This window comes from Tamandua tetradactyla, chromosome 1 (genome assembly GCF_023851605.1).
Source record: "Tamandua tetradactyla isolate mTamTet1 chromosome 1, mTamTet1.pri, whole genome shotgun sequence".
NCBI classification, from domain to species: Eukaryota; Metazoa; Chordata; class Mammalia; order Pilosa; family Myrmecophagidae; genus Tamandua; species Tamandua tetradactyla.
The window spans coordinates 178,074,066-178,091,219 of NC_135327.1; the positions used below are offsets into that span (position 1 = coordinate 178,074,066).

Genomic DNA, 17,154 nt, shown 5'->3' on the forward strand with positions numbered 1-17,154 from the left:
AGCATATAGTCAAACTCCTTCCCTGGAGATTTTGATTCAATTAGTCTAAGTTGAGACCACTGCTATTTGATAATCATTCCTACAGAGTAAGTGAAGAGAAACATGGTGAAAAGGTAACTATCACATCAAGTTTGCTTAAAGTCTCTCAAATTATTAGTTTTCACATCTTAGAAGGAATGATTAAAATCTAGTTTAAATACTGTTTTACAGATTAAGAAAAAAAAACTCAGAACCATCTGCAAATAAATGGTCAGTGACATAGCTGAGCTTCACATCGGATCTTCATAGGCTCAAGCCAAGTGTATGCTCTCTTCTACTTGCCCCAAATACATTGCTTCAATTTCACTTCCTCAGTGGCAATGGCAACCAAGTGAATGAAAAGAGTCAAGTGGCTCCTTTTTAAAATTTGCAACACAAAACAACTAATTATATAGGAGAAGCTCCAAAGAAAAATTATTTTGGGGGAGTAAGGGTGTGACAAAAAAATGTTGAGGTCTAGTTTCCTTGTTTATCACATTCACAAGCTAAAAATTGTCTCAGTGATGGTATTAATTTTTAGGTATCCTTTGGACATAGGGTAGAATTTATATAGAGACAGATATCAATATAATGGAAATTTCCAAATGTCACCGTCATGTTACTATAAACACAAATACATATTCACTTTGTTCCTAAATTAAATATTCTTATAGTTGTTTAGAATTCACTTTAATTTTTCATGAATCTTAAAATTACCCTGAAACATATTTAAAAATATTACTCTGAAATATACTTAAAATTTTTCTACTAAAAGGACATACTTGCATTTACAGACAGATTATATTTTATTTGATAAGGCTTCAAATACACATTGACATTTAAGTGTTACTTTGCTAGTGGAAGATGGCCACATCTGAAGGAAGGAAAGTGGCACAATTAGCTATTAACGGGGCAAGGGAAAAAAATGCCTAAGTAAACCTGGACTGATTATATTGGGTAAATATGATTTTAATATGAATTTTCTCATAACCCAAGTCTTCATAACATGAGTGAAAATAAATGTTTTGATTTAACAAACAGAAGGTACAAAGAATAAATTATTCTTAAAGTTGAAAACATGGATTTCCACCATACTAAGCATATCATAGGACATGACAATCTTTCAAAAACAGCAAGTCAAGTCTTCATTTATTTATTTTAATTTTGCATTTCAGTAACAGAATTTAACCTTTTAAAAGATAAAAAAAGATTTAAATTGAATTTAAATACACAATTGCCCATTTGGTATGCCTTTTCTTCTATTCTAGGAAATAAGGGCACCAACAACCTCTATCTCTAATGTTCCTCCCCAACATCATTCACTCCATTGTCTGGAACAAATACTTTAGACCAGTGGCTCTAGCTTTCTGACAATACTCTACTTATGTGGGGTTAAGATACTCCAACTCAGTAGTTTTCCACTGTGTATGCACATGCATACCCAGACAAATGTATGTATATATCCAAACAACATGGGAAGGAAATTTCTTAAAGAGAATTAAGAAAGGAGTCCTCAGAAAAAATCTTAGAATTCATGAATTTTAATATAAATATCAAACTTTAGCAAGTATTAACTCATCTCCTGTGGTAGGTTGACTCATTTATCCCAATAAACACGTTCTTTATCTTAATTCAATTACTGTAGTTAATCCACTGTAAATAGGATTTCTTGAAGATGTTATTTTTAGTTAAGATGTGGCCCAACTGGATGAGAGTGGGCCTTAATCCATTCTACTGAAGACCTTATAAAGGGAAGCCCACGGGGGGAAGTAGGAAGTCACTAGAACCCAGAAGAGAAAGAAGAGGACATTGCCATGTGATGGAAGGTAGACATACAAGTCAACAAACTCCAAAGATTATCAACAGCCAGCCCCAGACTACTACAGATTTGGGGGGAGAAAGCATGCCTTGCCATTCATCATTTTGATTTTGGATTTCTTCTAGTCTTAAAATTGTGAGACAATAAATTCCCATTGTTTAAACCAACCCATTGTGTGTGTTATCTGTGAGAGAAGTCTGGCAAACTAAAACACCTATTTAGTTTATTTTAGTAAGCAGCCCTCATTTTTATGCAAAAATAAAAGCAGGGAACTGTGAGACATTCATCCAATTAAACAAAAGGAAATGACTTTCTGGGAATTCATTATCAAAATGTAGGCCACCCCTCATGGCACTTGTCCTCACTTAGAGAATTACTGTTCTATACCACTGCTGAATTCATTTCCAATCTACCTATAGGTATCAGCACATGAGATTCCTCTAAGCCAATAATTGATAAGTTTTAAGTCATGGATTCTCTCTCCAAAAAAAAAAAAATGTCAAAAATGCAAAACGTTAGGAAAAAAACAAACAAAAAAATACAAATTGTTATACAAAATTACAGAGAGTTCACAGATATCCTGAAGCCTATCCATGACTTGGCAAGTTCAACTCGATACTATTTTCTACAAGTCTCTTGACCACATTTTTTCTGACTCTCAGAGGTTTACCAAATAATGACAGGATAGAAGAGCATTTATGCAATGACCACTCCTTTCTGCTGAAAAATCAAGGTACTCTGACTATATGTACAGAATCAGTCAGAGCTTATACTTGATTTTCAATAAGGATATGTCATACTTTTTTTTAAATTTGTACTTTCTGTCACTGTAATAAATGTAATAAAATCAACAAATCCCTATAAAAGTTTTCCTTTTACCATTTCTCTAGCTTATTTCCTAATGCCACCAATCTGTGGGTTAAGAAAGATTATGCTCAAAGTTCCATAAATGACATGGAATTTACAGACTGTCCATTGTATTTATCTTATATTTATTCTGAGGTGATACGCTTCAAGCACCAAAAATCTTCAAGGCAAAACTACATATATTTATGACATAATTTCATTTAATTGAGTTAGTTTGATTCATACTAAAGAGGTTTTCAAACGAATTTCCTACGTCGCCTCTTCTAGACTAAATCATGGGAGTGTAGAAGTATGAGTAAAATGAGCTTGAACTTTAAAGCATTAGAGACTTGGTCAGAATCTGGTCTTTCATTTATTTGTATGGGATCCTGATAAATTATTCAAACTCTCCAAGACTTAGTTTTCTTACCTTTACTACGGTATCAATATCTACTACATATAAGATTAAATAAACATAAAAGATCCCAAATTTCTGTTCTACCCTCCTTTCACTTAAGTCTAAAGTTGAAAGTCTACTTTCTTTCAATGGTGGTTTGTTTGACTAAGCCAAAATATTGTATCATAATCACTTACTTCATATGATCTGTCCCCCAATTGCTGTAATGAGGGCTGTTCACTATTCTGGGCACAGCAGCCTTCTTAGCTACTATTCCTTTCACGATCTTCAGTTGATGTAATCCTTTTTATAAAACTGATACTCACTATATGAGAATGCCAAGAGATAAAGGAGCTCTTCTTGGAAGTTCTTTTTTCCCAAGAAAGTTTAATTCTCAACTTCATCTCTCTTCGGTTGGACCATGGAAAGAAAGTATTCATCTTTCTAACTTAGCAAGCCTCCCCTGTAGGAAGAAGAATTCTTATCTACAAATTCATTCCTATTAGCTACTGGCTTTTTATGCCTACCCATCTGTTGTCGTTTACAGATTTCAGGAAATGCATTAAAACAAACTGAAAAACCTTACTGTATCATGGACTTAGGCAAAACAAATATCCATTTTAAAATTTATTTGGTCCCAAAAGAGGGTGAGTAGCATTGGTTTTAAGAGAAGTTATGTGAGTTTACTTCTTCTATATCTCCTCTTTTCATTTTTATGCCTCTACAATATGTGGTTCCCAGGACATTTCTCTTCCATTACTAACACAGTTATGAACATGCTCTGTGAATTATCTAAGACTAAAACTCTATAATGACAACAGTCAGTAAAATATTAGAAAATCCATTAATACTTGATCACAAAAAAATACATTAAAGAAAAGCTAACTTTCTTATAAAAAATGCTGAAAAGACAACTGATAGATTCCAATATTCATTTTCAGTTTAAAGGGTTTGAAAAAATACATTAGGAATAACAATGTATTTTCAAATTGTGATGAACAATACTTATCTACAATAAATTTATCAACTCATACTTAAGAGTGAATAAAACACTAGAGACATTCTCATGAAAATAAAGAATGAGACAAGGAGATCTGCTAGCACTGCTAATATAACACTTTTCTATTACTTTTAGCCCAGGGATTCTTAAACAGGAAGAGATGATGGTGGGTGATCCAAGACTATAAAACAGGAAAAAGACACACCAAAAAATCTTTCCTGGGAGGTACAAAAGACTTGGAGGGCTCAATATTGCAGAATATCAGTTCTTCTAAAACTGATTAATAAATTCAATGTATTTCAAAATGCAAATAATTAGTCAACCAATTGGGGAAAGTTAGATCTTTATACCTCACACTAAAACTAAAAAATCTAAATGTGTTAAATACTTAAAATAAAAAACAAAACAATCATATGCCATCCCCAAAATATAAAACAAAACCACCTATACAGGTCATTATTTATTTGGTCTTTGGGTAGAGAAGATCTTCCAAAGCATAAAATGAAACCATAAAAAGAAAAGAAAAGATGGACACTTTTAACCAAATAAAAACTGAAAACTTATTCAAGTAAAAAATAGCACTTACAAAATTAAAACACAAAGATGAAATGAGAAAATATTTGTATCATGTATGAGACAGGCATAATATCCTTAACACATAAAGCAAATCTTAAAAATTAGAAAGAAAAAATAAACATGCAAATAAACTGAGACAGAACATTTTTCACTCTATTAATCAAACTCATATGAGACAGCATTTTTGTCTATAAAATGGCAAATAAGCAGGAGAAAGAAATAACTAATCCAAGGACATAGATACCTCATACTCTCTGACCCAACGGTTCTATTTCTTTGAGCAACGTTTTAACTAAAACTTTATAATGAAAAATGTTCATCACAGGCTATTTATAAGAACCCCAGAATAAAAATAATATTATACAACAGGATATTGGCTTAAATAAATTTGAAATATTCACATATAATAGAATACTAGGTAGCCTTTAAAATTATCTTTATGACACGAGAATTCATAATAATGTATATTAGGTTTTAAAATATAACAAATGAATATATTTCATGTATATATATACATAAAAAAGAAAAAGTACAAAGAAATACATACTGATGTACATGTATCAAAAGCATCTAAATAAATTTTTACTACAATAACCCCGACTATAATATCAAGCACTATCAACCAATGTTAAATAAGTAACAGGATATGGTTTATCATAAAATAAACATGCAGAGGTAGGAAAGATCAAAGGGAAGGGTCAAATCCGTTAACTCAGAAAGATCTTTATTTGGACTTGGCTTTTATTCTTAGCTTTGATAGAAACAAATTTCACATATTTTATATATAGCTACTTTGTTTTGCTTTATGACTTCTCACATATATTTACATACATACACACACGTATGTATTTGTGTATATGTGTGTATATATACAAAAATCAATATATTTAAATAGTCTAACATTTAAATAATCTTTTACTATCAAAGGGAATAAACTTAACAAGGACTTCAAAAATTTAAACACAAGAATATGCTTTTGAAGAAACCAACTATGAAAATAATCCATGGAATTATTAGTCACATGGCTACTTGAAAAATGGCTCACATTATCTTAGTGCTAAACAGACACTGAGCTACATCCAGACATTTAAGTACCACTTTAACAAATTTAATTTTGGAATTTAAAAAGAAGATAATCAGGATATCTAAATTAATTATACCTTTCAAAATAAATTCATTTTTTATAAAAGTTAAACTTATCAAGTTAAAAAAGTAGAACAAAGACCCTAAAGTATGAGACTTAAGGAACATTCAGGATAGAGTACAACCTCAAAATCAGTATTTTTAAAAACTACAGACTATTCATTTATTTAAACACTGACAGAACATAGGTAGTTGGAGGGTGGAACTGTGGTTGGAGGGTGGAGAATAGGGGATGACTTGCCTCCTAAAATAAATAAGATTCTGAATATGGGATACCCTTCTCAGAGGATATAAAACTTTAGTAATTTCGGGGACTAGTCATCCTTGAATATTTGTGTCCCCGACATATAGCACTTCAGATAATTCCTACCCTTCCGTTTATGGTATTTATTCCCCTCAAAGGGAAAATTGGGGGACCTCAATTAGGTGACAAGAGCATGTGAACACCTAACATTTCAATTTCCTTTTAAACGAGATGGGTGCTTTTTGGGCTCAGGGGAGTCTGCAAATCATTCTTAAAAAGTGAAGCCATCAAGAGGATAGTCTGAAGTGTCACTAAGGAGCAGCAGGCAGTGAATATTCAGACTCAGATATGGTGACTCAAGATTTCCATACATAGCTAAACAATTCTGCATGAAAATGACAAATGGTAGACCTTGTCAAGAAGGATTCTGTTTGAAAAAGACAGAATGAAAAGAGAACATTGACATGGGGTTAAAAAGTCTGACTATACTAATATCAGTACTTACGTATCATACCTCTGCAGCGGCGTCACTTTGTTCTTATTCTTATCAACTGAACCCGTAGATAGTTGGAGAAAATTGGGATTTAATTTATATAATTCTTGAAGTAGTTTCTGTTCATATTCTTGATGTTTACCCGCCTACAAAAGAAGAAATTAAAACTGCAGTGGGATTCACAATATAGGTAGTATAAAATACTGAATTACTTTTTGAATTTTACAAATACCCTAAATAAAATAATATAAGGTTTTGTTCTTGAAGTCAGAGAAATCTGTGAGGATAACGTCACAAAATTTCTTTCAGACCAGTTGAAAGTTCTTGCAACAAAATTACATGATATTTCTTCCATTAATTAAACTAAGGCATTTCATCGATTAGAAACTTTATTATATTTATTTTATAGAAAAGCATATTAAGAGAGAACATTTCATTAATTAAACAAATTAGGAGGTCCATTTTAAACCTACTTCCCCATCTTTCATATAATCATTAAGTCTTGTGCTAAGAGACAGAGACCATTACTGAACTTTTGAAAGACTATGAAAATCAATCAATATATTATTCAGAAATTAACACTATAAATAACACACAGATGAGGAATTCGCCTATATTTTTCATTATTTTGACACTAAAGACAAACCCCATTAATTTCTTTTTACCTTATTCCTTCTTCTGTTCTTACCAAGAGTAAAATAAGATAATGTTAAAATTTTTTAAACTCTATAGACCTAGGTCAGTGATTCAGTCCATGATTCAAATCTACCTGGCTGCCTGCTTTTGTAAATAAACTTTTACTGGAACCCATCCTTGCTCATTCATTTACATACTCCCTATGGCTGCTTTCCTGCTACAACAGCAGAGATGAGTAGCTGCCACAGAGACCAGATTGACCAGAAAGCCTAAAATACTTACTAACTGGACCTTTACAGAGAGCGCGTCCTGCTCTAGATAGGACAGTATGTTATATTTCCTGTATCTGGGTAGCTGTATATCAGAAGGCAATGTCACAAATGTCACAGGAGAAATTAGGCAAAGATTGTGGAAAGCATTCATATACAAAATTAAATTATAATGAAATCATCTTGAATAACTTTTTACTTTCTGTATGAATATCATGACTGGAATGACTGACTGAAATGTTAATTATTCTGAGATGTTAATTATTTAAAAGTGTGGTCTAAATAGCTGTTATGACAAAACTAAAACCAATATAGAATGAAACAGAACTACAACAAAACAACGAAAACAAGCAAGGTAATATCAATTGAGCACAATTTCATCATATAGACTGCACAATGCATAGTTCCCTGTTCTGAGTGAGATCCCTGTCTGCTTCAATTAAACCTATAAATATTTTATATGGTAAAAAATTTTGAGTTAAACAGTAATAAAGATCTTCTGATTTTTGCCATGATATAACTTATTCAAATTTCTTTTCTACACTGAGGAAATGTTTTAAGAAAGAAATCCCTTTTTAAAGTGATGTTTAACTCAGATAAAGAGCCAGATGAATCCAGAACAGCACTGTGGAATGAATTTTTAATTATTAAGAGAAAAATTACATTTAGATGTGGGTTTTTACATCTTTAAAACATGAAAAGCCTTGAAAATTCTTTCTGCAATTAATACTCCAGGAGATACCATGGCTTTTGTTAGCAACAAAAAAGCTCAAACTTATATTCAAATGATTCTATAGGGGCAGTTCATAAGAGACAGGTAAAATTCCATTACAAACAAGTTCCAAGGTTTGTCCATCCTTTTCTTTTTTCAATAATGCTTAAAATGAGATCAAATGGGGCTTGGAAATCCTTTGATAGATACATATTTTCATTGAAATTCTGTTTGTAAGCACAGCATCCTCTCCACTAGTCACAATTCAATTTGAAATGGCTCTACCCTAAATGTCATTCCTCCTCCCCTAAAAAAAAAAAAAATCAACAAGCAATTATGAATAATTTAAAAATTAACAAATCATCCATCCTTATTAAATATTAGAACTTTAATACTGCTTTTGGATCATAAAAATTAATACTGTTGAGAAACTCAATGTATTTATTATAATGGGATTTAATCTGCAGTAACTCCAAGTCAAAAAAGGTAATATTCCATTTTATTTAACAGTCTGCTTTTAAAGGACCCCCTACCAAACTTTCTCTAGTTTGACCTGGAGAATGAAAGGTAGCAATGAATGCCCCCCACCTTCTAAATGAGAAGTATTCCTGCAAAAGTCCACAGCAACAATCGGAAGTCCTCATCTATAATAGGGAAGTGCAACATTGTGCTTTGGTATAATCCTCATTTTAATATGCCGAATGGTCAACATTTTTACTTGTAAAGGCATGTTTATACTACAAATTGAAAGGAAACAGGAGAAGAGGAAATGTAAAAAAGAACATAGGATATTTAGCCTTCAATTCACCCTTAACAGGATACTGACTCCGTGGACACTTTAATAGGGAAAATAATTTTTAAAAGATAAGGTAAGCTTATAAGCATCATCTGATAGAATTTGTTTTCTAGCATGCCCTATAAAGAGGAGAGGTCAAGCAAATACTCAACAAATAATTACAGTACCCATTTAGCTTTCATTTTTTTGACATTTCCCTTTAAAGCAGCATTTCCCGAAGTGTTTTCAATGGTTGATTAAAAGTTGTGGTTGTACTAGGTACTACACATCCCCTTCTTGTGTACATACATATTAAAGACTCTGAGAAGTTGTGCAACAAAGAAACCTTTCTATTTTCACTGAACCTAGCAGTTTCAAACTTAGTTGACCAAAGAACCCTTTTTTATTATAAGGATATCCCACAGAACTGGCATCCCATGGAACACTTGTTGGAAAATGCTACTTTAAGTTAATACAAGTTTTTAAAAAATAAAATCCTAGGTTTTGCTTTTGCACTTTAACTTATCAAGACAAAGTACTCCCTTTACTGCAAAGTTGATAATTCACATTACTTTACTACCTGCATTTCCTCTTTCGTGAAGCTGGCCGCCTCATCCCCCAATTCATGTAGATACATGCAGTCGGGTTTTGGACACTGCATATTCTTTAAGAAGTAACTGCAGTATTTTGTTGTACCTAAAGATGCCTGCAGGAAGAGGAGGGGAGGGGAAAAAGGACTCAGAACATGAACTGACACCACAATGAGAATTTCTAGGTTTAGTGTTTTCACTTGACCTAAAATGAGGCACAGTCACAACAAAGCATGTATGGCTGTGGATACTAGAGACCTGAACTATTACTAGTAGAATTTATTCAAGATAACATTCATTTTGAAGAACTAATGAAAACATCTTAGTCTACGGTTTCCAGGACTTGAGCACTCAAGTCCTCCTTCCTAAAAAGCAGAAAAGAAGGAAACAAAATCTTTTCCACAATACTAGTGGTTAGGGCGCATAAGAAGAGAATTCCTTTTCTTAATTATGCCATCTTTGTTCCAACAGATCACCTTCAAACAGACTGCCTTAAAATTGAATATGTAAATGCTAGGCTCACCTCTGTTTACTACATCTTATCTCTCTCCCTCTGGAATAAAAGCAAGAGGACCATATTACCTTAAGTGTTCTGCCATCTACCACCACATTGTTGACACACTGTATGGCTCTGAGAGCATCTTCTGACCGGATATAGGTTACATAAGCACTGGCACTTGGACCCTAAAGTGAAAACATCCCATCCCATTGTTATTAGCTTCAGATGACACAAATTCTAAAAAAAACAAAAACAAAAACAAAAACAAAACACTTCTCTGGCAATATGCCTAAGAAATCCCAAAGGCCTTTACTACGACCACTACTATCATTAATAATAATTAGAGGTAGTAGTAGTTTTTATTAAATAGTATATTAGCTCATTAAAAGTAATCATGCTTAATGAACTTTATCTGATTTTAAGCAGATCGTAATACATATGAATAATCTTTGGCTTGGCATTTGTTTTTTAAAAAGTCATTTAAAAGGCTCATAAAGGTTTCAAGAAAAAAAACAGTTGAAATTCTGATGTAAAAGGATAAGATTTTAAGACATTGTGCCAAATTATGTTCTTCGTAAAACAAATACAATTTGCAAGAGTATTCTATCTGCTAAAACTAGCATAACAAAGATGCTCTATTAAGCTTTCAATATCTGAAATTACTGGCTAGAAATCACAGGCTAATTATTGCATGGTCTGATAACAGACTCAACTCCTCCTCCCCTTTACCCTCATCACTAAACCTTTGTATTACTATTTCCCTCTAATTACTATCAATTGACTATTAAGCCCTAGAACAGTCAAATGAGCACTAAAATTCCCCCATCCCATCAACAGAGGGTGCTATACCACTTAGATCTCTGACCCTCAAGCTTTTGAAACAGAAACCAAATTTTCATTCTGAATAGTCCAGGTCAAGCCCAGACCATAGGGAGGAAAGGCAAAAATTCCCATAATTAGTTACCTGTGAGCCTGCATATGATGTGCTATTATTGATGACAACTTTATGTATTTTACCAAACTTCCCAAAATATTCTGGTCGTTTTAAAACCTATAAAAGAAGAAATAAGGTATAAACTGTTCCCATTTCCATTAACTTCATCTTTAAAAAGGGGACATTCAATCATCTCTCTTTGGTGATAGAAAACAGCAATTTAAAGAATTTTCTAATAAATATGGCTACCTCCTAATTACAACTTGTTTGGCTACCCTACCAGGAATTATCAATAAAATTTAAAAAACAATTATTTAAAGACCCACTGAACAGAAATTAAGATCCAATAGGTTTGTTATTATATACTGTACTGTAATAGTTGTACCAATAATCTTAAGGATCTTACCTTCACAGTATTCTTAAACACAAAACAGATCAAAACTCTTAACCACATTTTCATTAATAGATGATCCTTATAAGAAACTAATTCTCAAAATAATGACCAAAATTATATATTAAAGACAGAGATAGGAACTCAAGGACAGACATAAGTAGAGACAGTTAACATTTAATATACTATATTGAAACACTGTTCTATAAATCATAAATTCAAAATTTAACCGAGTATCCCTCAATCTTTTATGATTTACCTGATTTTAAGATAAATCTTTAGTTTCCTTATGTTGAACCTTATTCAGTATTGCCCTTTCTTAATTATCTCCTGTTTCTTTACCTTTCTGTTCCTTTAGTAAATAATACTTGGAAAACAAATTTATGCATTTATTTCTTTCTCTAATACCTGATTACTTCTTGTACTAGGGATTTCCCCTCATGCTTATTATCTCATTCTCCTTTGACTCTATAATCACTACATGTATTCTTTTAGCTTCTCTTAGACACCTTCTTAATCCTGGCTAATTTGACCAGTGTGTGGTTTATTACAAAAATCTCTCCCACAATTTGGTCATTTCCCAGAACTTACCTACAGACCTATACAATCTCTTCAAATAGCAAGCTTTCCCTCAGTGAAAGCTAACTGCATGTACCTATTCAAGTGCAAGCAATGTATTCCTCTCCTTCTAAGCATTTAGTATGTGAGAATATTATTATTAGAATATTATATATAATAATAATATTCTCACATACTAAATGCTCGGTAAGATAGTCTATGGCTGATGTGTCATCAATTCATAACAGTTTTCAATTTTAATAACATAAAATAATAAATTTCACCATAGTTTACCTTGGGTTCTTATAAGTATAAGGTTGTTACGATTACTACAGTCAATTTTAATACTTTAGAAAGTGAACAGATAGAACCTGAATACTCAGTAGGTTCTGGTTTTCAATCTTTTTTTCCACCCAATTTCCCTGGGGGCCATGACAGTAATAATGGTTAAAGCAATGACCCTCAGGTTATTCACAGTCAAGTCTCAGGGTTAAGGGGTATGATAGCATTTGGAACTGCATCCAATATTCCTGGGTGGATGTACCCAACTGAGCAAAAGGCATCACAGCCAAAATACCTATTCCAAAGTTCAGGCTGGTCACAGATCAGGTCACACATCTCATATCATGTGTGAGTTTATGGTAGTTATTCTTAATGCTCCTGAGGGGGAATTTTAGAAATTTGTGGGAGCCATTATTGCGGGGAGGTTGGTAAAGTGACTAGAAGATACTACTAGTGTTCAGTGGAAGGGAACCAAGGATGTTAAACATCTTACAATGGTCAGGCTAGTTCTGCATAACAAAGGATTGTCCTAGACAACTTTTAAATGTCCTAAAAGATATTCCTGCAGCTGAAAACCTGTTAATAATTGAACCGAGAAATAAATTCCATCTTACATGTAAGCATAAAGTACGCTCCCACAGCTCTGACATAAAATGAATTTATAGAAAGACAAGAAATATGTAATTAAGAGAAGACCACAGGTACTTTGTCTGAAATTTTACTAAAAGTTGTTTCAGTAAAATCACATCACTGGCATTTCCTGGAATCTGAGTTGTCAATACAAATAACCGTATCAGTGTGCATTGGTAGTTATCACAGTGAATCTACAAATAGGTGCAAGCACTTCACTACTTCATTAAGCAGTCTAAAAATAGTGCTCTCCAAACTTGAATAGACACACAAAGCATCTTAGGAACAAGTTAAAATGCAGATTAGGATTTAGTAGGTCTGGGGCAGCATCTGAGAGTTTACACAGTAAGCTCCCAGATTTAAAAATGCTACCACAGACCACATCCTGAGTAGCAAGTTTCTAGAGTAGTGAAGCCCAAGCATACAAATGTAAAATACTCTTTCTATAATTGTTTTCCTTTTATTTTTTTCTTTATGTTACATATAGGGCAATGTATTGCATTTTGTCAAATTATGTATTATAAATGGATTATATTACCAAATAAATCATTTCAATATTCCGAAGTCAAGGGATATTATAAAACATTAGTTTAAAAACCAGGCACTTCTGGAGGACCTCTTTTGTTACTCAGATGTGGCCTCACTCTCTTTAAGCTCAACTCTGCAAGTGAAATCATTGCCCTCCCCTCTAGGGACACACATCCAGGGATGAGAGTCTCTCTGGCGGTGTGGGAGATGCCTTGCTGGGATGAGTTCGGCCCCAGCAACGTGGAATCAACAATGTCATCCTGACCAAAGGGGGAAAAGAATTTTAACAAAGTATAAGTGGCTGACAGAGTTCAAATACAGTCAAGAGCCTACTCTGGAAGTTGCTCTTATGCAAGCTTCAGTTAGACACCTCTACCTATCATAACTTGCCAAACCGCAATAAGAACCATTCCAGCCAATCCTAAAGAACACCTAGGCAATATTTAAGATTCTACAGGGTTCCATGTACTAGAGTAACTTTCCAGAAACTTACAACCTCCAGATGGGTCCCTGGACCACATAAGTCCTGAAACCTAGAGGGCCCAGCCTCTCCGGAACATCAGCTAGTTCCATCTTCCTACCCCATATTACTGACAGGGGCTTTCAACATGAAAAAGTTAAAACAGCCATAGCCCAAACATCCATAAAGAGAGCGACAGAAAGAGCAAAGGTGATGGTGGAGTTATACAAAGAAGATAGGGTTTAACAAATGAATACGACTGCTGAATCATTAAATTGATATCTTTTAGTCTCCAGTACTTAGAGCAGCTATAAGTAAAACCTAAAATTGTGGAACTGTACCCATGCTGAAATCTGAAATACATTCTACAACTAATTATGGTGCTATACTTTGAAACTTATTGCTTTTTTGTATGTAAGTCATTTTTCACAAAAAAGAAAAAAGAGTTGATTGTGATGATAAAAAATATATTTATGCCTTCCAGCCTCCTATATTCTGGAGTAGCTAGAAGGAAAAGCCTGAGAGAATTGTATGGTAGCACATGACAAATTCCGGGATCTGTCCCATAAGTACTTATTGAAGAGTGTTTTGAAAACTATTGCTTTTTTTCTTTCTTTGCTTTTATATATGTTATATTTTACAATACAAAAATTTAAAAACAAAACTGGGCACTGAGTCTGACAGACTGAAGAACACTGGTGTATGGAAATAGATTCTGGCCCATTTAAGGGATATGACATAATAACCTAAGATTTGTATATAACTACACTGACATATCTTGCACTGCAGCCAGAATATTTTCAAAGCTCAAATCTGATCATGTCACTCCTTGTTCTTAAGGACATTCAACAGCTTCCCGCTGCCTAAAGGATAAAGTTCTAACTCCTTAGTATGGTTACAAAGGCCTTCAATATCTGATACGACTTACCTCTTCAGCCCCATATTTCACCATCTGCACTCTAATCTTCCAGCCAAACAAATTACTTGCAGGCCAAGATCTGTCTTCTCCAGAAACATTTACATTGTTCCTATGCCAGAAGCACTTTACCCCAACGACAGCAGAAGGGTGCATATCTTCCCCCAAGGTTACGGGCCATCCTCTGAGCCTCTATACCACAGCACTTCTCATAATGTACTATTATTTGTCTAAACAATAAACTCCTTAACATTAAGGATTATTTTGTTCATTCCAGTATGCTCGATGTCTTACATAATGTCTGACACAATGTAAGATACTCATTAAATACTTAATGAAAGAATAAACTGTCTTAGCCTGGAACAAAAAGTAGTACATGAGAAAACAATGAGAGGTAGGGGTAACGGGTATGGGATGCATGAGTTTTTTCTTTTTATTTCTTTTTCTGGAGTGATGCAAATGTTCTAAAAACGATGATGGTGATGAACACACAACTATGTGATAATATTGTGAGTCACGGATTGCATACATGTACAGACTGTAAGTGTGTGAAGATTTCTCAATAAAAATATTTTTTTAAAAAAAGTAGTACAGGGTGGGCAAAGGTGGCTCAGTGGCAGAACTCTCGCCTGCCACGCCAGAGACCTGGGTTAGCTTCCCAGTGCCCTTAGTCTCAATAACCACAAAGTCTACATCTATAAGAAAAATGGTAGCAGTGGGTGAAGCTCATGAACTCAAGGAGCAAAAAGGACAGACACATAACAGGTATTAACTGGGCCCCCAAGAGTAACCATATCATCACTTATGGGGCAGATCACAATGCCTATGTCTGGAGACAGAAAGATGGTATCTGGAAGCCAACCCTGGTGATCCTGAGAATTAACTGTGCAGGCACTTTTATGAAGGGTCTCCACTAGAAAACAAATTTGCTGTGGGAGCGTGACTTATTTCTGTTTGTTACTTCGAGTCTGAAAACCACTGGTGGGTAAGAAAGCACATTAAAAAGCCTATTTGTTCCACAGTCCTCAGTTTGGATTGGCATCCCAATAATGTCTTGCTGATAGCAGGATTTTGTGACTTTAAATGCAGGGCATTTTCTGCCTACAATAAGAAGAAGTAGATGAAAAGCCAGCCAGTACGCTATGGGGCAGCAAGATGCCTTTTGGCCAGCTGATGTCAGATTTTGGTGTCAGCTTCTCTGCCAATGGGAGCCTCCTCGCCTGGGTCAGCCATGACAGCACTGTGTCTGCTGCTGATGACTCAAAAACTGTGCAGGTTTCAACTCTGAAAACGGAGTTCCTGCCACTCCTAAGTGTAACATTTATCTCTAAGAATAGCGTTGTAGCTACTGGCCACGACTGCTGCCCAATGCTCTTTAACTACGATGACCATTCCTGCTTGACCTTCATCTCCAAATTAGACCTTCCAAAACAGAGCATCCAGCGCAATATGTCAGCCATGGAATGCTTCCACAACATGGACAAGAAGGCCACAATACAGCTTTGGAGACTCTGCACCAGGATAGCATCACTCAAGTATCTATACATGAGGTGAACAAGCAAGACTACCGCAAATTTTGCCCTACTGGCATCGATGGAGCCATGACAATTTGGGATTTCGAGACCTTAGATTCTTCTATCAGGACCTTCGAATAATGTGAAGCTGAGTGCACCTCCAGGATCTAGCATGACAAATTGTGACTGACCATAGCTCTGCTCTTTGCATGATGGGGAGGAATGCCAGTTGCCAAGAAACACTGAGCACATAGTGTGCAAATATCATTCGTATGTTTGTTTGAATACAATTGGTGAACGTGTTGGTTTTTTAAAAGAAGCAGTAGCTTTTTTTTGCTGTTTTCATTCCATTCTTGACCAAAGCGTCTCTTTAATCAGTTTATTATGGAAAATTGTTACACTAATTTAAAGAAAGGGGTGGGGAGGTATGTAAATTGTCTGCTAGAAATTTAAATTAAAATAATAAATGTTAAAAAAAAAAAAGAAGAAGAAGAAAGAACTAAAATCAAAGATCTAACTGCACTCCTGGAAGAACTAAAAGAAACAGTAAACTAATCCCAAAGCAGGAGGAAAGAAAAAGCAAAGATTAGAAAAGAAATAAAATAAATTAGAAATAGAAAAAAAACAATAGAAAAAATCAACGAAACTTAAAGTTGGTTCACTGAGATCAATAAAATCAGCACTTTGCTAGACTGACAAAGAAAGGAGAGAAGATGCAAATAAAATGAGAAATGGGAGTGGGGCATGACTATTGACCTCATTGAAATAAAAGACTCATACGAGGATACTACAAACAACTGTATACTAACACATTAGACAACTTTGATGAAATGGACAAATTCCTAGAAACACATGAACGACCTACACTGACTTTAGGAGAAACAGAAGACCAATTACAGAAGATTGAATCGGTTATCAAAAGCA

At 34.2% G+C, this 17,154-nt stretch overlaps 1 protein-coding gene and 1 pseudogene across 8 annotated transcripts in view; one reads left to right on the top strand and one right to left on the bottom strand.

Moving 5' to 3' along the window:
- The window catches only part of CNOT4 (CCR4-NOT transcription complex subunit 4), a 171,386-nt gene that overhangs the window by 39,939 nt on the left and 114,293 nt on the right, over positions 1–17,154 (bottom strand). For 5 of the 8 annotated variants that reach the window (XM_077141416.1, XM_077141575.1, XM_077141495.1 and 2 more), the window contains 4 exons: positions 10,982–11,068; positions 10,101–10,202; positions 9,509–9,634; positions 6,549–6,682 (listed from right to left, as the gene is read on the bottom strand). In XM_077141416.1, the coding sequence (XP_076997531.1) occupies positions 6,549–6,682; positions 9,509–9,634; positions 10,101–10,202; positions 10,982–11,068 (449 nt within the window). The remainder of the gene's footprint in view (positions 1–6,548; positions 6,683–9,508; positions 9,635–10,100; positions 10,203–10,981; positions 11,069–17,154) is intronic. The other 3 variants (XM_077141656.1, XM_077141806.1, XM_077141966.1) reach the window with 1 other exon arrangement.
- LOC143679588 (actin-related protein 2/3 complex subunit 1A pseudogene) lies at positions 15,002–16,371 on the top strand (annotated as a pseudogene).